A 23794-nucleotide genomic window follows, 5' to 3' on the forward strand; every position below is an offset into this window, starting at 1 on the left:
AGGGAAGGTGCTGTACAACACAATACAGTCCAGTTCAATGCGACCCAGGCAGATAACACACTAGCCATTAGTGCTGGACGATAAAGCCATAACTATCGCTATATATATTTTTCTCTGCGGTGTCTAAATAAAATAAGCTTGATCATTTTGATTATGTCTTCCGCACATTTGTTCATTATAGAAGCGTTACCTTACGCTCACACCATTGTGGTCGCTCAATCGCCAAAGAGCTGTCGCTGCAGGCTTTACACCACCAGCGATCGCTGTCGCTTGAGGGCGTTCCTGTTCAACTCATCGGTGAGGAGTTCCATAGCAGCGTATAAACAGATTAATGTGCAGATAGCTGCATTCTTCATTTACATGTTTGCAAAAATATATATTTTTAAGTGACACGGTAATTTTTATATTTATCTATAAATAAAAAATAATATTTAATATACTGTATACAGTGGTGTAAAGTAAAAACACTTCAATGTACAAGTATCTTTTGGGAGTATCTGTACTTTGTGAGTTATTACATTTCTGTCAACTTTTACTTAGTTACATTTTGCCCCAAAAAGTATACTTTTACTCCAATACTTTTCCCCTGAACAACTTCATTACTCGCTACGAAATAAAATCGGGAGAACAACTGGTAGTCAGTGATGTTAGTGAAAACCAGTAATCACAAAGTTAATATCATTACAAGGGTCATATCAGCCAGCAAGCTAAGTGTAAAAAAAACAAAAAAAAACTCTCAAGCCCGTGTTCAGAGTTGCCAGATTTCGGGTTTTCCTACTTTTAAAGTGTTGAAGCGGGTTGTTGTTTTGTCAACAAGTTTGGAGGGTGGCTGGGTTTGTCACGGAGACCTGGCAACCCTGCCCGTGTGAAGGTGCATTTTTGTGGCATTGCTACTGAATAAGCACAGGCATGTCCCAGAGAGACAACTAGAGCAGCGTGTCGAGAGCGACGGCCACAGCGAGGACCTCCTCCAGCGGTGATGCTGCAAAGCAGATGGTAAATATCCATTGTAAAATATACTCCGCCACAACTTAAAAAAAAACACCTGACTAATATCATGTAGGTCCCCCTCATGCCACCAAAATAGCTCTTACCCGCCTAAACACTGTTTATGTAGGTGGTACGTGTCAAAGTAACATACAGATGAATGACAGTGCTCAAGGTTTCCCAGTAGAACATTGTCCAGAGCATCACACTGCCTCCGGCGGCTTTCCTTCTTCCCATAGTGCATCCTGGTGCCATATCTCCCCGGGTAAACGACCAACACGCACGCTGCCATCCACACGATGTCAAAGAAAACGTGATTCATCAGACCAGGCCACTTTCTTCCATTGCTCCACGGTCCAGCTCTGACACTCACGTGCCCATTGCAGACGCCTTCGGTGGTGGACAGGGGTCAGCATGGGCGTCTTCAACTGCGTGCGGCTACGCAGGCTTTTCAATAGAAACACAAGATAAAACTACATCGAAATGTTTTAGTAAAGCGTGCAATCAATCCAGGTGTCCAGGAAAATGACCCGCTGGGATTGCCGTGTCCCTCTTTATTACGAACTTCTCTTGAACTTTTCTTTTGAACGGTTATTTTGTAGGAATGAAGGGAACCGAGTCTCGCTGGGTGTGAGCCGTTCTTTTTTTTGTCAAGTTTTACAGTTTTAGGTTGTGTCGTTTGTTTAAGTTGCCGTCTCCCGCTTCCGTCAAATGTTTCCCCTCTATGTAAAAGATAGCCTATGCTCCTCCCTCGCCGGGAGGTGTCCTGGCTGAAAAGGAGCACACCTACTGTCACGTCAGGTTCACAAAGCGAAGGCACACATGCACTGGTCTGACTGGGAGGTTTTATTTCAGAAAGTTATTTTTATTATTTATGTGTGAAAAATACGGTTTATTAGTGTTCTACACAAAAATAAGTAACTATAGTACTGGGTTTATTTTATTTTTTTATTGTGAAACATTTAAAAAATATTATTTAAATAAATAAATATTAAGGGAAATTAGTATTTCAGTTATCTGCTATCCTGGACACCTCCCCTACAATCAGATGAACTTATGCTAATTATTACAACCAATCAATGAACTTGAACCCCCGACTACTATAAAAACATTGTTTTACATCTTTTAACTTTAAATGTTTTGTTTTTTATTAAATATAAAGATACCGCAACCGTAAAGAGATACTTTAGACTGTTTGTAGTTTCAATAGATATCAGGGGAGTGCTGCTTTCGGTTGTGCGTCGTAGACTGAATGAAGGCGGACTGTGTAAATTGACAAATCGACAAACTGCGAGGTGTGCGTGTGACACGTGACATGACGCTTTTGGCGTGAACTGGGGGTTAGTGTGCAATGTTAACTTGTTCCCTGAGGTCTCACTTGTTTGATAGTCATGTCAAAGCAGGAATGACAGGTAGCGGTCACATGTGTTTACAGCCATTCTTATTGACTTACGTGTACACGGCCTGGCACCATTTCTCGCTGTGCAAACCAAAACAATATGGGCCAATGGGATTTAGATCAATACATACAGTATATGGCACTGGCAGTGTGGTTGACCAATGGACATCCCTCAGTTCATATATTTTTAGTAGAAAACTTGGAATATGTCAAAGGTTAATAAGCCTGTTTAAAATTTACACTTAACTTTAATCTATCTGATGATGGCTCCTAAATAAAAAACATAAATTTGTGTTTTCATGCGATACTAAATAACTGCTTGTGAAGCCTTCCCTGCACCATTAACAACCACACTGAGCTTTGTGTTATAATGTGACTGAGCAAGACACCTCCAGTTACTATATAACACAGTCAACATTTGATGTTAGCACCAATTTCTCCCATCCCGGCCGCTCTTCCTCTTCCAGCCTATCCCAGAAGGCACATGTGTGTCGGCATGGCGCACGGCAGCCAATGGCGGTGAAGGGAGGAAATGGTCTTGGAAGGCTGTCAGGCGGGGAGCAATGAATGACCATATATGGTAAAATCTGCAGTCAGCAGGACGGAGCGGCAGCAGCGGTGCAGCAGAGGCAGCTCGGTGCTGGAGAGGGTCCTGGAATACAGATTGAGCGAAATATGGGGAAAGACCTCTTTTTATTAAGCGTGACCATTTTATTGTTATTGTTTTTCACGTGTTAAGACGGAGAACGCGAATGTGGCTTAGCCTGCTGCTTTGCAAGTGTACATTTCGTTAGAGGTAAATAGTGAAATACTGTGCGCTTGTGCACACACCCAGGGATTACCAATACCAAAGGTTGAGTCGTGAATGAATGGGGGATTGAGGGACTGGACCTAAATCAAACACACACACTCACTCACTCCAAATCTGATCGTCCTTTCTGTATAGAGCCAGGGTTTGAACTGCAAGCCCACAACATTATATAGTAGAGAATGCACTGCTTTTCTAACCTTCAGACGGAACAACTTACTGAACGGTGACAAACAAATGCAGACTGTGTGGAAAATGAAGATGCTGTGGCTGAAGCAGACCAGACACCACTGAGAATTTAACAATGTCATGGTTGGCTGAACTAAGTAAGAGATTCCAAGGCATGGGGGATATTAAATCATAATAGTTGTGGTACTTTATTGGGACTTTTCTCCCTCCCCTGTATACGCTAGGCCAGACAGAAAAGAGAGGAATTAGCAGGAATGTCTGACTGAACACTTGCTGGCTGCTGCGTTCACACTCCCACAGCTTCCTTCATATGGTAATGAGGGCATAAATTAGTGAGCATCCAGCTAAGAGGAGAGAAAGGGAGAGATTGAAAGCATGAGGGAAGGGGATGACATGTGTTCAGCTGGACACCTGACACCCTTTTCACAAACCCCTATGTGTTCTGACAGGAGGAAGCAACAATGCTCAGGGCTGCGCTGAGTCATGCCGGCCCGCCGCACTAACCTCATCCTACTCAGTCACACCAAAGACAAAGAGCCGGCCCAGCCCCGTCCAGCGCCATTGGCCGAGTCCCTCCAAGGGACGAGGCCTTCGAGGCCCCGGGTCAGGTCACAGACCCAAGACATCGACCTCTGCCCTCCCCCAGAAACACGCTCTGTCTCCATTGAGATAAAAACAAACAACACAGAGACAAATAGGTTTCAGGAAAACATGTGCAGACAAAGCAAAAATTCTGTTCGATGCAATTGAGAGGTTGAGTTTTGAAAAAGGGGTTTGAATAAAACCTATACCTCAATGAAATAAAAAGACGACCATAATCCTGGGGGCCCTATAAATCAGACATAATCTGAGACAAATTTTGGAGGGGGGTGGGGGGGGGTGCACCTTACCTCCACCTCCCCCCAGCCAGAGTGTGGCACTGACAAAGGCTGCACTGCGAGTAGCTGTGGGACAAAGGGCCTGAGCAGCTGGCTGCCCATACAGACTGGGAGCAGCCCAGCATGGGCAGATGGGACAGCCAGCCAGATGCACCCTCACATTAGGGCTGGGGGTAGGGTCGGGTTGTCTTTAGGGGGGAGTGGGAATAAGACTCAACTGATTTGAACTCAAAGTGGCCTTCTTTGAGGAACACAATTCAAGCATTGGTGCAGAACTGAAAACCCACCAAAAACAAAAACTAAAGTGACAACCTTTAACCACAAGCGCTCACATCCAAAGTGAAGCATTACCACTGACTGTATGGGTGCCTTAGGAATTCATTAAAAGACATTTCTAACAATCCTCGAGGCAAAAATCATATTTTATTCAGGTATGCGGCTGCAAAGGGATGCTTTGTAATAATATTCTACAGCAGTCGTCTTCTAATGCAATACAAATACAACTCATCCAAAAAAACATAATTCAAGAATAGATTAAACGCACAGGGCTGTCACAGATCTGCGCCCTCAGCTTAGGCTGCATGGAGATGTCCAGATGGGCTTACCTTTCCTCAACGATTGCACACTGGATTGGTTTAGAGATAAAACCGTAAATCAGGATGCAGAAAAACTAAAACAGAACCACAGACTGAAAATAAATTACAATGAAATGCTACCTTATTGTCTCAGTGTTATACCGATGGACCTACAATTTGAATATAACAAAGCAAACAATTACAGCCTTCAACAATAGAGTGTGCCATGCCGCATAATTTGGCGTGACACTGATGAGCAGTTTATAAAGTATATTGCAAAGATTTAAAAATGTTTTACTGGGCCCAACATGATTACACCATGAGTACCTGTTGAAATATTTAGCACTGCTGAATTCCTTTCAGGTTCTCTTGTTGATTGTCAAGGAAAGACTCCTTAGTTAATTCAATGAAAGATGAAAACTCCTAACATGTATTTAACCTTACTTCATGCTATCATCACTGGCTTGAAGGTAGTCAGATCTTCATATATGCTAAATATATAGGAAAAGAGCATTCAAATTTCACTTAAGGAAATTGCCCAGGCTCATTGCCCTGCCTCTGTGCCATTTTTAAATTAAGTGGTGAATGGAAACTCTGTTCGGCGCAAACACACCATTTCTGTAGAGCGATATGTCAGGCAAAGGGCAACTCATTCAAACACTGAGACACAGAGAGGACGGGGTGAGTGTGAAGCTAATCTCGAACCCAGCCCTACTGTAGGACAAGCCCTGTATTGAATGAGCTGTTGATAGGCGTAAGCAGTGTGATGACAGGCCCTCAGATGACACGACAGTGAATTGGCCCTCTCCAATTACCATTCCAGGTTGGATGTGTCAACAGCACAGCAGCACTTATGTCACTCGGGGTGTCCGGTCCTGCCACTGAACCACAATGGGGAGCCGCCCAACAGGTACCCCAGCAGAACCGTGTCCGCTGTCGCCTCCTAAAACTCTACCTGTGGCTCGGCAATGTCACCCAAGGAACCCGCGGGGTTGGGGGTCGTTTTGCAGCCAGCGCTGGTGTGAATGAGTGTCGGATCTTTGCTACACCTTCATTAGTGCCGTGATGACCGCGGTTTGATCAAACTCTCGTTTACAGCCAAACAGGATCGTTTGCTGGCCAAAACGACGTAGTCAGAGGGGAGCGACTGGATGCCCATATAAGGACGTGAGATGCACGGAGACTGTTTCCACAGCTTTAGTGTGGTTTCTGCTGTGTACTGTACATGCCGATTGTGTGACACATCCCTCTGCTAAATGTTAGCGACGTGGATCTCAGCATTCAGCAGTCCTGCCTGTAGAGAAAGTTCCGTACGCAATGCAAATGTATGTTTACTGTCCACAAAGCAAACATGGGAAAAATACTGTCAACAGACAAGTCTGTTACTGACTGTCAAGTTACTGGCAACAGCACAGGAAACAAGAGTTTAACATGGAAGCCTCCAACAAACCTCAGTGACATGACAATGTTTTTTGCATCCAATCTCAAATATCATAACTGAAAATAATAACATTAAAAATGAAATGACAAAGAACATACAATGAGCAATTGTTCAAATTATGTCAACTAATAAAAATCATATTTGACCCTAATGCACATGCGTTTTCTTTCTATTCTTAAATTGTAATTAATTTGAGTACTTATTTAATCATAATATTTTAATACAATATAGGTAAACAATCCTCAGGTATATTTTTCTATTGCATTCAGTGACCAATATTTACATTGATCAGCCACAACATTAAAACCACTGACAGGTGAAGTGAATGACATTGATGATCTTGTTACAATGGCGTGCATAATCTCTGGGTGTGTTGCAAAGACATTTCACTGCATATATGTATGAACGTATGTATATGTATGTGACAAATAAACCTCTCTTGAATCTTGAAACTGTCAAGGGGTGGGATATATTAGGCAGAAAGTGGACAGTCAGTTCTTGAAGTTGATGTGGTGGAAACAGGAAAAATGGAAGCGTAAAGATCTGAGCAACTTTGACATTGTGATGGCTAGACGACTGGTTCAGGCCTGTCCCCAAAACGGCAGGTCTTGTGGGGTGTTCCCAATATGCAGTGGTTAGTACCTATCAAAAGTGGTCCAAGGAAGAACAACCGGTGAACCGGCGATAGGGTCATGGGCGTGTGATGTGGGTGGGGAGCGAAGGCTAGCCCATCTGGTTCGATCCCACAGCGCTAGTAATACAGCTACTGTAGCACAAATTGCTGAACAAGATAATGCTGCTATGATAGAAAGGTGTCAGAACACACAGTGCATCACAGCTTGCTGTGTAGCCGCAGACCTGCCAGAGTGCCCATGCTGACCCCTGTCCACCGCTGAAAGTGCCTATAATGGGCATGTGAGCGTGACAACTGGACCATGGATCAATGGAAGACGGTGGCCTGGTCTGATTAATCACGTTTTTGACGTGACCAAGAACACCCATAATGGCAGAGGTATTCCCTGATGGCAGTGGCCTCTTTCAGCAGGATAATGTGTCCTACAACACTGTAAAAATTGTTCAGGGATGATTTGAGGAGTATGACAAAGAGTTCAAGGTGTTGACTTTGCCTCCAAATTCTCCAAGTCTTAATCCGATTGAGCATCTGTGGGATGTGCTGGAACAACAAGCCTGATCCATGGAGGCCCCACCTCGCAACTTATACCGCTTTCACACCAAAATAGAAAATAAAATATGTGAGTGACACCTTTCCCATTACCAGGAGGAATGCAGTTTTTTTTCTGGTGCGTCACATTCAACGTCATAAACATGTCGGAGAAGGGCCGTGTCATGGCAATGTAAACAAACAACGACATCAAACTATTAAACTATAAAACTTGGGAAAAAAACAAAACGCTACTATACTACAGTAGAGGCAGCGTGGAGCACAGACACTCAATTCTGCCGGTGCGCGCTCGCGAAAGGACACTCCATGCTGGCGGTGCGAACTTGCACACAGACACTCCATGCTGGCCGTGCGAACTTGCACACAGACACTCCATGCTGGCCGTGCGAACTTGCACACAGACACTCCATGCTGGTGGTGCGCACTTGCACACCGGTCCTTCGGCGGTGGGGAGAGGGGACCTGGGGGTGATGTTGTGGCGTCCAGCGGGGAGCACAGGGGCTCTCCACTGTGCTCCTCAGGGTGCGGTCCACATACTCGCAACATTTCATGGTACTCCGTGTTGAAAAAAGTCAATAACTTCTGATTTTGGGATTCTAAACGGGATATGGAATGATGGATTGATACGGATATTCATGCACCAGCACTTGGAATTTCATCGCGCCAGTAAAGGGGCCAAAATTAGCGGGTCAGCCCGGGTGTCCTGTTCACACCAGAGCCAATCGGAAGTGGAGCTGATTAAAACCTGGGTCTATTGCCGGGTCATTTGAGCCGGGTTTTTCCTTTCCCACTGGTGACAAATTCCGGAAATTGGCGGGTGTCAAAGGGTTTTTGGTGCAGTGGGAAAGGGGTATTACAGGACTTAAAGGATCTGCTGCTCACATATTGGTGCCAGATACCACAGGACACCTTCAGAGGTCTTGTGGAGTCCATGCCTTGATACATCAGAGCAGTTTTGGCGGCACGAAGCCGACCCACACAAAATTAGACAGGTTGTTTTAATGTTGTGGCGCACACACACACACACACACACACACACACACACACACACACACACACACACACACACACACACACACACACACACACACACACACACACACACACACACACACACACACACACACACACACACACACACACACAATATATTGTCCAGACCTCTCCTCAGCGGTCTATTTCCACACAAATTCCTCTCCCTATTCAGGGGTTATACATTAATATCAATCCAAAGGTTATCCCTTGTGTTGTGGCTTTATTATTCTCTTCACTGACATAAAAATGATCTCAACCTTATTTTTCTCACATACTGTACTTCTATACATTTCTGTAGGTAATGTGATCCTCTTACATCATCTGTAAATACATCACCACATGCATACGTCCACTCGGAAGAGACAAGGCTAGTGCCGCAGCTTTCGCAGCGTTCAAAGCCATAGATTTCTTACTCGAGAAAAGTAAACCTTATAACTCTACTGATTTCTGATTTATCTTCCATCTGACCTTTGGCTTAGATGACATAAAACTAAAGAGGAGCTTATGTGAATTGATAAGATGCAGATGTGTAAAAAAAACAACAAAAAAAACAAAACAACCCTAAAATAATTGCGGAAGTCTATTCATGGAAATCACAGTTCTCCTTCTACCACTAGACCTAAGGGTGAAACAGGCAGTGTTCAAATACAGACAATTTGATATGCCCACATCTGGACTAGTTTGCACATCTTCAGTAGCTCCCATGACCATCACTGAGAAAGCAAACAATGCCAAACTCGATGCACAACTCACCCGCATGAACAACGAGAAACCCCACTATTCTATTATAAATCACAACCATAACGCACCCAAAGGGTAGTGCAAATGTATTTTAAAATCCAGCAGTGATTGGAATACGGGCCCAGTCATCTGGGCTTGTATTTATGAAGTGTGTCAGAGAAAATTGGTCCTCACTGCCCAAAATCTGCGAGTGATGCAACTTGGTCCTACTTTCACGTGTAGCAGTAAAAAAGCATTTCATCAACTTTATTAACCTCGGAAACCGCTCCCTTTCTCCAGCAGGATTTAGGAGAGGTCGCGAGCTGTCCTAACCCGCTCGGAATTCCCAGCAGATGGCGTTCAGGTACAGACAAGCACGTACGTTTCGGGGAGGAGGAATGTGTTGGGAATGCGTGACGAGATATTGTTTGGATAGAGACTGAATTTTTTTTTGTGACTGATCTACAACGATATCCCGCACCCTTTTTCTGGTCGCTGATTTCTCTGGGGTTGTAGGTTTTTTCGTCAGCGGAACATTGGAAATTCCAAACTCAGCCCCCAGTTGTGTCGCACCCCGCAGACTTACCTTGTGAAGTGGAAGTACCAGGAAAGCTCCTCCCCCACTGGCCTCAATGATTAAGGCAACAAATTTGGGGTTGACCGCGCAGAAGGCACTGTCCCATGTGACTCGTGACACTCTGATATCATCGTAGCATTGGTCGTTCTTCACCGCCTGACCAAAGACATGACGGAATTTGCTCTGCCGTACAACTCGCCTTGACATATCTGTGCAGAAAAAGAGGTGAAAGGAAGACGGAAGACTCCATTAGCAAAAGGGGAATGAATATTTTCCTCAATGCGACTCAGTGCTGTGTGTCCATTTTAAAAAGCTTTGAAAACCCAGACAGTGATAACACGCTTAGGCTATGACATGGATATTTGCTAATACAGATGTAGGCTACTTGAGCCACTTTACAACTTCCAAGCCCTGGGAGCACAGAACATCCTCTCCACACACTGCAACCGAGCAAGTACAACAGATTGAGGCCACATGGGAGCTTCTTCACGCAAAGACATTCCCTGTCCAGATGTGTACGAATCTCTGACTCCAAGGTTGAGTTGTGACAGACACACTCTACCCTCTTCCGTGACGCATCGCTCACAGTCCGTAGACATGAGCTGATGCGGCTCCCAAACGGCACAGACCGAGCGAGCGCATAACAAATTCTGCAGCTTTCTTTTCTCTTGGGAAAATACGACAACCTTAAAATATTTGAAGTATCAAAAACATAATAACAGCCCTATATTCTAATCTGTGATAATTCTACACACAGATATCCAGGGATTAACTATTGGCAAGAGTGTAGACTATCTGACTCTGGGAAACCTAATAAAATGAGCTTTGTACTGCAAAACATTGCAAAAAACACATATGGCACACAGTCCAGGTTTCTTCTAATCAACTTTTTGATCAAATTAATTCCTCTGGTGAGGTTGCACAATCTTTAGACTGGGAGGGATTCAACTAAACGCCTCCATTTCCATTAACATATTTTTATGTTCTCCAGAGGATATGCACTCTGTGGAATGGAAAGTCCACCTCAGGGCCTTTGCGGCAGATCTCTTGCTCAAGCGTCAGTATTTCACCAGCAGTGGTTGGTCCTTGATGTCTCCAAACTCTGATCACACTCATTCATGAACTCCACAAACTGTACACGAAGCTACCCTTTCTATAGCTTTATGAATAAAAATTATTTATAAAGCTCATTCAGTCCTAAACTCTATGACACCGTGCTGCATTATTATAATGCTTCACGGTTTGATTTCTTTCCGCATGGGGCCGGGCATTGGAATTTGATAATTAATGGTATCGACTGATTTGCATAGATACCATCTAGCATCAACACATGTTATTTTCAATTATAATGCCCACATACTTCTTCTTAAACATCTCTGTGTATGTATGCATGTATGTATATCCCCCCACATAAAGAACAGGAGAAAAGCTCTAGTCATTTGAACAACCTACCATTTGTCTTGCCAAAGCATAAACATAAAAGATTATCATCCGAGCTGATTTGCAACTCTCAAATAAGCTTTTTTGGATGTGATGTGTTCATGGGCTGGGTTAGCGGACCCCGGACCCCTGGCCCACTCTGTTGATTCTGTGCAAGTATTTCCTTGTTTATATTGACTTGTGAAATCCGGAACAATCCAGCTTTAATAGAACATATCAGTAGACGGAGAAGCACAATACATTTTTTTTTTTATAAAAATAAAAAAATAAAACAGTGCCATCTGAACCAGTGCAAACTACGGAGACGCAACACAGAGCTTGGGAAAGCGTGCTATGTAGTTAAGCCTGCATCTTGGGACTTTTTTTTCTACAACTCGCAGAAAAACACATAGTAGACTCTCTTTTTAAGAGCTGTGGGCGTTTATCCTATGAGGTTATTCACCTACGTTACCAACTCACTGTCTCCAAAGTGAATTTGCTCTAGTCCAAAGAATTAGATATAGGCATTTCCTTTAAATAGCATTATTCAACAAGAACACCACAAGTTTGATTGTAGCTTGTACAGCATGCCAAGTCTCATCCATGAGTATTTCCAAATCCTGGAACCACTTAGGAAATAGCTAAATAAACGAACACTACACAATATTTAGGCAATAATATCTGATATAACAAAAAAAAAAAAAAAAAGGAAAAGGTCCAGTCAATGACGCACTACGCAGTAGTGAGTGCCTTATAATTAAAAACAATAAAGGTCATGACACAGCCTCCATATTAAATGAGCGGTAGTACTGCAGTGCATGAAAGGCTAATTGTGGGCCACTCAAAATGTTCAATTAAAGTCAACCCCTACCGTCTGTCTGATAGCCATATGCTCTCTTCGCTGGAGTGAAATCATTCTTCCAAAAAGGGAGGGAGCAAGGGAAAGGAGTGGAGCAATAATCCTGCCATCATACTTCTACAGTATGGGGAGAGATTGATTAGGATCAGATTAGCCAACCATATGTGGAGGTAGAATTGCATCAATACCATTTTTTCCCAGACCCGCAAAGACGACTAAGTACTGACTCTTGGGCACTAAGTGATGAACACAGGAATTTTTCGTCACAATAAGTGAGATCACAAATTAAATATTTGGGTTTAGTCTCTCCAGTCATGGTATATTGCTTTTTTTTGCTATTTATCATCTATCAGTTCTTGATAAACCTAGTGAACCCAGGTCATCCCTCAGACTAAGTAATGTATTAAAAAAAAAAAAAAACCATTCCACACTAGAAACTACACAGTGACCTCACTGTTTATTTCTTGCCTTTTTACACCACTAATACTGGTATATAAAAAAATGATAATAAACTCATCTTAAAGGCTGAAAAATCACAACCCTTTATAATATACTTTAAAAAAAGATGTTGAATGTCAATACCCTAGTTATGCCTGTTCCCTCTTACAGCCCAAGAAAGCTCCTATGTCTCACTGAAGTGACCGACAGATGAACAAAAGAAAACATGTTTTTTCTTTCCACTTGAATAGAAATTCAGCGACTCTCTGCATGTGTTGTGGGGTCGGCCATGACTCATCCATGACTGTACAGCCACTTTAACTCCTCCTGCCAAGGTACAGTGAGGTCTCCTGGCCCCGTTTACCAACATGAAGACGCTGCTTAGCAACAGGGAAATACCAGCATAGGAATGTAAAAAAATAAATGTAATGTTTTCTGGGCTAAGGTGTGGCCATTTAAAAATAAGAGAATTATACCGTGTATGGCCATAATGTCAAAGGGCAAACAGCTGCTTAAATCATTACCTTTAATAAATAGACAAAAGAAACACACTGACGCAAACGTCCAATCTTCTGTCATCATGCATAAGATCAGACAAATGGAAGCAGACAAGAACAGACAAACATTTTGGAACTTCTATGGAAACAGAACGGGCTTCTATAATTAACCATTGCCATAGAACATTTAAACTTTATTTTAATCAGAACAATGCAGCCGGCCATCTTCCAAAATGATTAAATCAAAGTCATGCAAGAAGAGAACTCTTAATGCAAAGTAATAAACGGTGGCTTGCTACAACCTCCAGTTATGAGCATTCTGAGTGTTTCTGTTCCTTTAATACGCAATAGAGCAGATGATTTAAAAAAAAAAAAAAAAAAAAAAAAAAAAAAAAAAAAAGTTGTGTGTTTTGTGTACTCCAGGCAGCTTTATAAGATGGGTGTTTTATCACAATCGTGTGACTGGCCTAGACTAAACAGTCCCTGCATTCTTGTGGTCGGCATCGAGTCCCACAGTCACACCATTCTCCGCTCGGCAACAACAGGAAAGATTCAATCAATATCATATGCTGCCATGATGGACCACCCCTCGGGGGACGACAGACTGGAGCGCGGCAATACCGCTGCCCCAACTAATAGGAAAAGATTACGGATTCCCAAGAGTTCAGCTAAAGTATCATGGTAATTACTCGGATACAAAATGTTCCTGCCTGAAAGAGAAATGTTTCAAATGTATGACGAGAAAACGCCAAACTCAAGTGTTGATGTCAGAAGTCACAGGTAATTCTAGTTCCGTTATAGGCGGCGGTCAAAAGGGGAGCCTGCAGTCTTTTTGGAGTAGTGACACCTTCAAATGGTTAGGCTACAGATTCGCTGGCTTGATAGTGCCTTTTTCATTTCGTTGTGTCAAACTTCTGAGTCACTTCTGAGAGTGACTAATAAGAGTCTGAGTCGGAAAAGACTTGAAATTCTCAAATGTACGGGTGGCTCTGAGGCCGCTTCTCGCATGGGAACAGCGAGTGGACTCCCGATTTTCCCCAATTAAGCCCTGGTTCTGTCAGAAGATTCAAAACAACACTTTCCTTTATCTCATCTTGCCCGCAGCGCAGTGAGTATTGCAGCTACAAACCTTACAAGCAAATTTGACTTTTTTGTCAAAGTTGTGTGTTCCGTCCGAAATTCATTCGAGCTGCTTCGCTGCTACAATATTGAACAATGCAACATTTGTCAAAGGAGATGAAAAGAAAGACTGTGCAATATATGGGTTTAACTGTAGTAGAAATGCCTTCCCTGGGGGTTGGTGAATAGAATGTAATAGTCATCCATACATAATACTGATAATTTTTGACAAAAGGCAAAATGTTGGCTCAGCTCTAGGCATGGACCAATACCACGTTCTCCATTGCTGATATCGATTTCAAGCTTGAACTGTAATTATCAACACCATCCTAGTATTCACTTTTTTACTTTTTAACCTTAACATGAAATTCAGTTCAGTGTCAGAATCAGAATCAGAAATACTTTAATAATCCCAGGGGGAAATTACTAGTGTGAGAGTGGTTTTACTCGTTAGATATTTCTATTTGTACAAACTGACCTATAAGCAACACTGTAATCTGTCCTACTCGCCAATATTAAAATTCAACCTTTTTTCAAGCAATATTTAATATTTTCATAACATAAGTCCATATGAAGGAGTTTGGTTCACAGATATTTTTGGATATGCATTTCGTGACATTAATTCATTTTAAATAGGACTAAGGCGACCTCACCCTAACCTGTAAACACAGCCCTTGTTGCATTAGCTACAGAGTTTGCATACGAAATGTTTATAAAGAGGGTTGGGCTTTTACAACTCTAGTAGACGACGTGAGGAGATAGCACCCTAGGTGCGGTTACTGTTTGTTATAAAACATTATGACTCTTGTTACATGGTGTGGTGACACTCGCAATCCCTTCTGGGAAGATATCTGTTTCCTGAGTCTGCGGCAGAAATAACGTCCAATCCATGAAGATACGCATGGCGAGACAAGGTGTAAATATGTGAGGACACAATGGTGATCTTTTTTTGGGTTTTTTTTTTTTTTTTTTTTTTTTTTAACAAATGAAGAAATATTGCCACAAAAACACATCAAAATTCCAATCAAAGACAACAAAACATGCTGAGGGCACAACTGGATGTGGAGTGATCTTTACACACTAAATTGACATTCCAGACCAACCCGAGAGCTCTTTAACTCATTTAACAGATCAGATCAAATCCGGGCTCCCTTTGTGGCGGCTCAAGGCAACCTCTGCAAAGTCAGAGAAGTCATAAGAGATTCAGAGACCAAAAAAAACAACAAAAAAAAAAACATTAAAAAAACTGAAGAGAAACTAGTTTTCCTACAGTTTCGGGAGTGGAGATTCCGCACCCCGCTGCTGTCTGACCACAACCAGTGACGTTGAGGAAAGATGGATCAGATGATCATGGGACAATCGTGGACGCTCACAAACCAAACGCCGCCGCAGAGTTTGAAATGGAAGCAGAAACACGTTGAAAGCCGGCCAAGCACCTTCCAGCTCGTTTACACAAGCAAATGTCAGCGCGTTTCGATTCATGTCACCTCCACAGCAACAACTGGCATTATAATGTATTGTCAAAGTGTTTCCATCCTGAGATATATGCTCACATTATTCTATTTTGAGACGGCTGGCATTGCGTCGCAGCCAACTATGTTCCATGCGCCTTTCACAACGGCTCAGGACTAAATTACTTGACTTGTCTAAGCAAAGTGAGGCTCGCAGTGGGGCTGTCGTCCATACTGTTCAGTCAAAATATATTAGATAAATGATCTTGACTCATGGTGTGCTCTTATGTATAATACCAACATTAGTTTTCTATAAGAATGGCTGGTTAACTATTTAAAATATGCACATTATACCAAAAATTTAACGCTACTGTAGTTGTCAATTATGTTCTATATTACTCTTGTGTATGACAAGGTACATGGGTGCAACTGGAAATGAAGACTTTCACACTGTGTCATTTGTTGGGGCAGCTAGATGCCATGGCTCCGTGGTGTGACTAACAGGCTCTTTAAAAGGGAAAACGGCCGCCAGGAAAGACCCAAGATTCCGAAAAAGTGATATTATTTTGACATTGTGGCTTATTATGCTAATTTTAGCTTTAACATTTGTAGTAAATAGACTAATATTAAAGGATTTACCCATGAAAAATTTCTTGGCAGTTTAATCAGCTTTAAAATACCTATAAAGTGAAAATAAATGTGTTCGGACATTGTCACACCACAGAAAAATGTGTTCTTAAACACCCAGCTGAATTTGAATAGTTAAAAAAAAAAAAAATCGCCAAGTATAAAGTACAAGTATAAGTATAAAATTAGGTTTCAAAATCATGGAAAAAAAGGAAGTTCCCTCTGCTCTGAGACGCTGGGGGCGTGTCCGCTGAAGACGCTGAAACCACGGCCAATCGTGCTAACCATGTAATAATATATAAACGTTAACATTGGAGTAACTTCCATGTTTAAATGTTGGAAGCTGCTGAACCCAGTCCTGTGAGTCTAGTCGCTCATCTCAAAGCGCCGCTGTCGGTCTGTGGGGCTCCCTGCTCTGCACTGTCCCCTGCTGGCTCCTCCGCGGGCCAGGTCGGGGCACCGCCGCCTGCTAGCGTGCAGCTAATGCCAACGTAACCAAACCCTGCGCCGTCAAACCAACGAGACGCGGTTCAAGGTCTCCCTGAAGATGCCGTTTATTCCAGGTGTTTATTCCTAAGACAAGAGTTTTCTCCCAAACTCCCGGCTGTTAGCTTAGCTTATTTCACCATCCGACCTGACGTTTATATAGTGTTAGGGGAGGGGCCATGCCAAGGATGACCACGCTATGTCATCGAGTCATGATTTAGCTCCGCCCAAAAAATCCGGATCACAAAGATGTGAGAAACAGTTTAATGGTCTAACTGTACAATTCAGTACGACATCATTCAGTCTTTTCACGTGTTTTCATAAATTTTCTTTCTAACATGTATAATGTGTTGAGATACAAATCACAGAATTCACTTTACAGGGACTTTAAACACCAAACATAGACTTAAAAAAAAACCACTCAGAATGAGATTAAATTAATCCTTTGAGTGGTATATTGTCAATGGCATATATACATAATTGTTTTTAAAAAATTAAAACAAAAAGACCTCATGTTAAGACCCAATGAATAATAATCTATAGATAATATATTGTTCAAATCTCTGGTGACTGCACAACTCATTAGCATTTTAATGACAAAAAAAAAAGGTCTAATTATTTATGTTGTGGATAGAAGCACACAGTCAGGTGGAGATATTATTGGGAATTTATAGGAATTTCTTATCATAGCAAACAATACCCTGGACTGACCCTTGGGGAAGGGCGGTGTGAGGGGGCGACTGTATATCAGACTAGTGCTCGGTGACTCGATTAGCCGTGTCATTGGTGCTGGAAAAAAATGGATTATGAATTTCACATTTAGCATGTAATTAGTTTAGGTTAATTTCCCATTGGCACCGAATAAACTTGAGCTAGTGTAACTTGTATAGTTTAGGTATTTATCAGATGCTTTTATACCAAAGCGTGTTTCACAAGGTGTTAGCAAGTGATATTCCAGATTTGAGATGATCACATTAGCAAGTGACTAGCATGGATTTTGATATTTCAGTAGCGACCCTTGTTGGTCTGGTCTGCTGGGACGGCCCGCCAAAGACTACCCAAATATAAGTCTCTGGGTTGCTTTTGGTATGAGGCAAAACTTGCAGGATATATGCATCAATACTATTATCAAAAAAGCTGGGGAGCAAAATGAGTTTGGCTCTAGCGGGACTCTGCTCATTCACAGGCTGAGATGCAACTTTACATGGCTCCAGGGCAAAGGCAAAAAGACAAGGCTTGGCTGCGAGGAAATCATTTCCCGAAGCGACACATGCCTTCACTGTAATGACGGCTAATCCTTTCCAACCACTTAGCCAGGTATGAAACAGTTTTTGCATTGCTGGAAAGATACACCGGTGTTCTGTACGACAAGACAACTGACACTGAAAAGGTCAATGATCTAAGGAAAGACCCGTTCTCTCAAAGAGGTCTCCCAATGGACACCCTCCTCCCAGGCAGGCTCTGTACTTGCCCTTGCACGGCATAATGCCAATGTGCTGGAACAATGTGAGTTGGCACACATGTGAGTCACTAGATTATGTCCCATAAATCAGATGTTTTATTGCATGTTATAAGCTTTTTAATTGTTATTACCTGATGGCAAATGTTAGTAACCCTGAGACTGAAATTAGTCCACGTGGGTGCTTCATAGGTCAGTTGGCAACTGTTTAACCAACCATTTGGAATTACTTCTTGGCTCAGTTCCCGTTGAAGAGATTTTAGGGGCACACCATGTCGGATATATTAGGATCATTCAAAGTACATACCAGATCATCTGCTTTTATAAGGTCCTTTCTGTGCCTGTCAAGGCGGCCATTTTGAGTTATTTTCAATAGCTCACTTCCTGTTCAAATATTTTTTTGGGCACCCCTTCTAGGACGTCTGAGGATCACCCTAGGACATGTGTGCCCCATTTCATGCTTTTATGAGGTCCTTTAAGTGCCTTTCGAGTCAACTGCCAACGGTTTAGGCGGCCATTTTGAATTTCTTCAAGAACTCACTTCCTGTTTTTTGGGCACCCTTTCTAGGATGCCTTGGGAGCACCCAAGGGACATGCGTAGCAAATGTCATGCTTCTATCAGCCGCGCAACCACTTTTCGCATAACTTCCCCTTACTATACAGTACAGTATGGAAACTGAAGTGGTAAGTGTGGTTAATAATGAAAGTGGTAAATAGTAACATCCACAACTGGCAGGAGCTTAAAGGGTAGCGCTATCAAAACAATGAGTCATATCAAAACAATGAGTCAACTTGTTCCTAATATTCACAACATAATACCTCCCCACAAGACCCCGGCCACTCGTGCACAGGTTCTGGTGGAGTAGCATCTCACATCCCAGTGACCAGAAAGGGCTTCCCACCAGCTCCAGACATCAGAGACAGGCAGACACAGCCTTGGGGGCTGCAGCGGCGCTCCGTCACGCATTCGACCGGGTCATGTGGCTCAAAGGCCGAGCTTTAACACAGAGCGACGTCCCCTAAAGGCCCGGCCGTCCGATCAGAGGCAGAGCGGCAAATATAATGCGGTGTACCTGTTAGCACAGCGGACCATGATATGGAGGGACAGAAAGAGGAGCAGTGAGGATCACGCCATGTGTCTGTCGCTCACTGATAGGCCGCGGCTCGCAGCCTGAGGAAATGACATGCAGGAAATGGGCCAGTGTGACATAGTTTAAGCATCCTTCTCTACATTCCACAGCTCCCTCTGCGCGGACGTTCTGAAGGCGGAAACGTCGGCCTCACTGGCAAACCTTTTGAGTTTCTGCGGCGTACTAGCCCTGGAACGGCGCGATTATGTTCGTCCAGCCTGATATCGCCGTCGCCGAGAGGGGTTCGGGTCAGAAAAAAAATCTGGCGATGTGATATGCGTCACAGTACAGGTTGCGATTCAATATACCATGCCACTGTACACTGAAAGCCTTGTGATACATTACAGTGACAAACTGCAGTTGTAGTAAGTTTGGTTTGGGCATTCATCTGTAGCTTTGGCTGCGTGAATCATTAGCTTGTGTGGTATAATCGGGTTGACTCCAGAGCAATACCGTCACACACACACTGGACGTGACGTCAACAAAAAAAGCCACAGTCTCTCTCTGATAACACAAGGAAAAGACTACTCAAAAATGTGAAGTGATCAAGTAAAACAAGAAATCATTCATCCTTTAACTGCTTGGACTATTATCTCTAACAAGAGCAGAGCAGTGCAAAGTGCTGTCTTCTGTTAAAAGGGGACCGATTGTGAAAAACTGACTTCTGCCTGTGCTCATACAGTACATTTGGGTTTCTGATGGGCCTACTAATACACAAACTGTGAAATAAGACAACCCAGTCAGTTGTTGCCCCCCCCCCCCCCCCCAGTTTTTGTGCCTCGGTCAGAAATCATGTGATCCAACACGCTGTTCAGATTTGTCCTACCATACAAATCTATGAAACAACCTTTAATATAACTTTTTTTTTTTTTTTAAACAAACTGTTTCAAAAGCCCTTTTAGCCTGCTATACAACTACCTACTCAATGAGAATAATTTTTCAGTACCTACACAGCCCGGTAATTTTTATTTTTGTGAAACATAAATTAAATGTAATTAAATGTAAATATAAAAGCAATTAGAAAAGCAATAAAGTTAAGATAATCAAATCAATAATTAAAGTTCAAATATTTTAAATGGAGCCCGACCGATGCCAGATTTTTGGGTCAGGTTTGGAGAGTCCTAGCCCACAGATTACTGATGATTTGACCAATATTTTGTAAACAAGTGCAAAATCTATTTGAACATCGGATTTTATTTAAGTTTCTATATTTGAAAACATTTGACTTACAAGCAAACAAATAAACATAAACCACAGAAAGAACTGTTTGATGGATAAAAAAAAAAAAGTAAAAGATGATATTCAAATCAAATTCTTATTTTTGTATCCCCCCCCCCCCGAATTCCAGCGAACATCCCTTCAGAATCAATTTAGTTTTCAGAGTTTGCCTATTAACGAAGCATCGCTTCCTGTTGAGACCCGTGTCCTTGTCTAAACACAAGTGTAAACATTAAAAAAGGATGGATTTATAATGCCTAGTCAGACTTCTGCGCTTACTTTGGTGAGTAACTTAAAAGTAGTGTCAAATAGACAAGTACAGGATATATAATCAGTATTTTTTCGTTTATTGTACTTATTTGAAAATCAGGACACATCAGCTGCATAACTCCAGATCCCAATGTGGTCAAAAAAGTAAAATACGTTGCGCATATACGCATACGTTGGTTGGGCTCTAATTCAAACTTTTTGTTACGCAGCTTCCTTACAGACATGGAGAAAGCATGAAGTCAACTTTACTGCACATGTCTGCTGCGGCTGCTGGAGTTTTGAGTTGCAGTGACGATAAATGGCTAAAACAAAAACCGTGGATTGATAAAAAAGTTGTTTTTTCTATTTATTAGTTGCACGGAGGCTGCATGGTGCTTGTAGCGAGGAAGCACATGGTGGTCATCAAGGCAAATATTGGCCGATACTGATGTGCGGCCAAAAAATCGGTGCATCCCTAGAATAAATACCAACTGTCTGTGACAAAACTGCAGACGAGGGAAATGAATGCATTTAAAAAAATAGTTCCGCTGTGTTATGATATGTTATGTTATGTTATGCAGTAGGTAGACTGTAGGCTGCGGTGTAATATTCGCTTGGCGTTTTTCCAAACAAAACGTATAAAAATAGTGTGTTTTTATTGTAGATGTAGTTCTTTTTATTTTATTTTCTGACGCTTAGTAATTGAATGAAACAAATTATCTGCGTGTGATGGTTTTACAGGCATTTACTGGCTAGGATAAATAATGTGAGTGGAATTTTCAGCGTAAAAAAACCCCCCAAAAAATAAAATAAAAAAACAAAACATCCTGTTTTGGGGACTTCAGAGAACTGTATTAGCTTGTTGAAAAGGAGCATAATAGGTCCACTTTAAAGTAAGGGAAATTGTTTTTTTGTGACAAGACCGCACGACAGCCACGGAGGGGAAAGAGAAAACAAAATAATTTATTAAATAAAGTTGCGACTGAGATGGAATGAAATCTCTAACGCTGCCTCGAGTACAAGAAGGATATTTTTGTCCGTTTCTCTCACAGCCGAGCTGTAGTCAACACCATGTGGCCTGCAGGACAGATCAGTCACCCACAGTCTGTGACACTCCGCCCCAGTGGACACTTTCCAAGCTCTGCCGTCATAGAGATCACTGCTTCAATTAATGTCATTATAAAAATGGTCTTTAGAATACGTCAATGCTATTTTGGTATTTTAGGAAAATTTTAACTCCGTTGTACGACTTGAACAACGTGATATCTGGTTAAACTCTCCTTTGAATGGTATTGGTTGCTGACCATTAAAAGCCGCTGGAGTGCCAGGACAATGGCGTTTACTGTCTTCTGCAGCTGATTTGGAGTTTTGAAAACTAAAGCCTCTTTCCTGGTAAATTGTGTCTGCTTTTATTTTTTATTTTTTTAAGGACAAATCGGTCAGAAAATATTACAAGCTCTGCGATCTTGAGTCCTAAAATGACAAAACAAACAAGAGGAAAGCAGACAAGTTTACAGAAGGCAGATGTGTTTCCAGGCTTAAAGGGGATTTTGTTGAACATAATGAATAAATGGTGTTGTGAAAATAAAGAATTCTCAGATTTTTGGACTAAATCTTATTGGGATCATTCATTATTTGGTGTGAAATGTATGCGTTGGCTCGCAGCACTAGATGTCCTTCTCCTCTTTTCAGTACAACAGCAAACAAAAAGGCAATCCATCTTTGTTTATGGGCTGTTGTAAGACAACCCATAAACAAAGATGTTTTCATGTGCATAGGCAGATGATCCAAGTCAATTATTAAATACAAGAGACAGTCAGGCTGCATGGTATTCTTTCCATATATGGCAGTCTTCATGCATTCCCCTTGGGCTGTCCCATCTTGTCAATGGCGTTTTGTACTCAAACTTGTTTATCAATGAGAGGGCTGAGACGCAGCGATATTACTGCCACACCCTGGAAATGTGTCACGGGGAAGGAGGTTAAACACAATGGCACCTAAACAAACCCATGCATCCATACATATGCAGTGGAGCAAAGCTTGACTATTGGATTAATCTGGTGCCTTCACTTCAGAGGAGAAAAGTCAAAGTTTGCTTAAGCTGTTATCCTGAATTCGAAACACACTGAAATCACAGCAGCTATAGCAAAGGAGCTGAAAGTACATTTTAGAAACCAGGCTGTGACATCTATGTGGAACACATTTTCCTAGAAGATTCAATTAACAATTTGCATCTTGGATTTTGGTCAAATTGTTTGTGGCTATATCTTAACATCTACAGCTTATTCATATCCAGGAAATTATTCTCGTCAGAGGCCTCGTTTCATCATTTACCCACTGAGTAAAATAAACGTTGCATTAAATATAAAATCCTCACAACAAAACGGGTCATGTACTGAGGAGGGTGGAAACATGGACCCACATAGTTGAGCCATTACAACCAAAAAGGGAGTTTATATAACTATTATAGATGGTAGTCTCCATTTCCTTTGTATTTTGCTTACATCAATTATTTAAAAAAAAAAAGAGCTGGTGAGCTAGTATTACCCATATTTTCCCTAGGAGGAAAGGAGAGCCTAGACTAGAATCTACTTAATAACAAATTACATGGAGTAAGCTTTTACATTTCCCAGGGTAGTAATTTTATATTTTATTACAGTGAAAATAGCTTGTGAAAAGACCAAACCCACAATGCTGGGTAGTGTATACTATACTTGGTAATGTATACCAAGTTCCATCATTCTTTATACAATTCAACCCAATGTCTGGGTCAGATGCTGATCAATATGCCGAGTTTGAAGACATAACTGACACTCAAACTCAAAAAAATCAGACGTGGTGGATCTACACTGTTTTTCTGTACAGCACATGCATGAGTGAGAGTTTTCAGGGTAGCATCTCCTTGTTTCATGAAAAAGTATGTCTGTCATGATGAACTATGATGAACTATGATGCAGAAGGCATAGAATCTGGTTTGCATTAACAGGTTTTCCACACAAACAATAGAGATATGAGATATGACTTTCATGATATGGAGCGATATCTGGTGA

General features: G+C 42.0%; 1 protein-coding gene across 2 annotated transcripts in view; it reads right to left on the bottom strand.

Moving 5' to 3' along the window:
* Positions 1 to 23794, bottom strand: part of coro1ca (coronin, actin binding protein, 1Ca) — a 40988-nt gene that overhangs the window by 12304 nt on the left and 4890 nt on the right. For both annotated transcript variants that reach the window (XM_080003559.1, XM_080003560.1), the window contains exon 2: positions 9802 to 10001. In XM_080003559.1, coding sequence (XP_079859685.1) covers positions 9802 to 10001 — 200 coding nt within the window. The remainder of the gene's footprint in view (positions 1 to 9801; positions 10002 to 23794) is intronic.

This window comes from Zeus faber, assembly GCF_960531495.2.
Source record: "Zeus faber genome assembly, chromosome: 7".
Classification (NCBI taxonomy): Eukaryota; Metazoa; Chordata; class Actinopteri; order Zeiformes; family Zeidae; genus Zeus; species Zeus faber.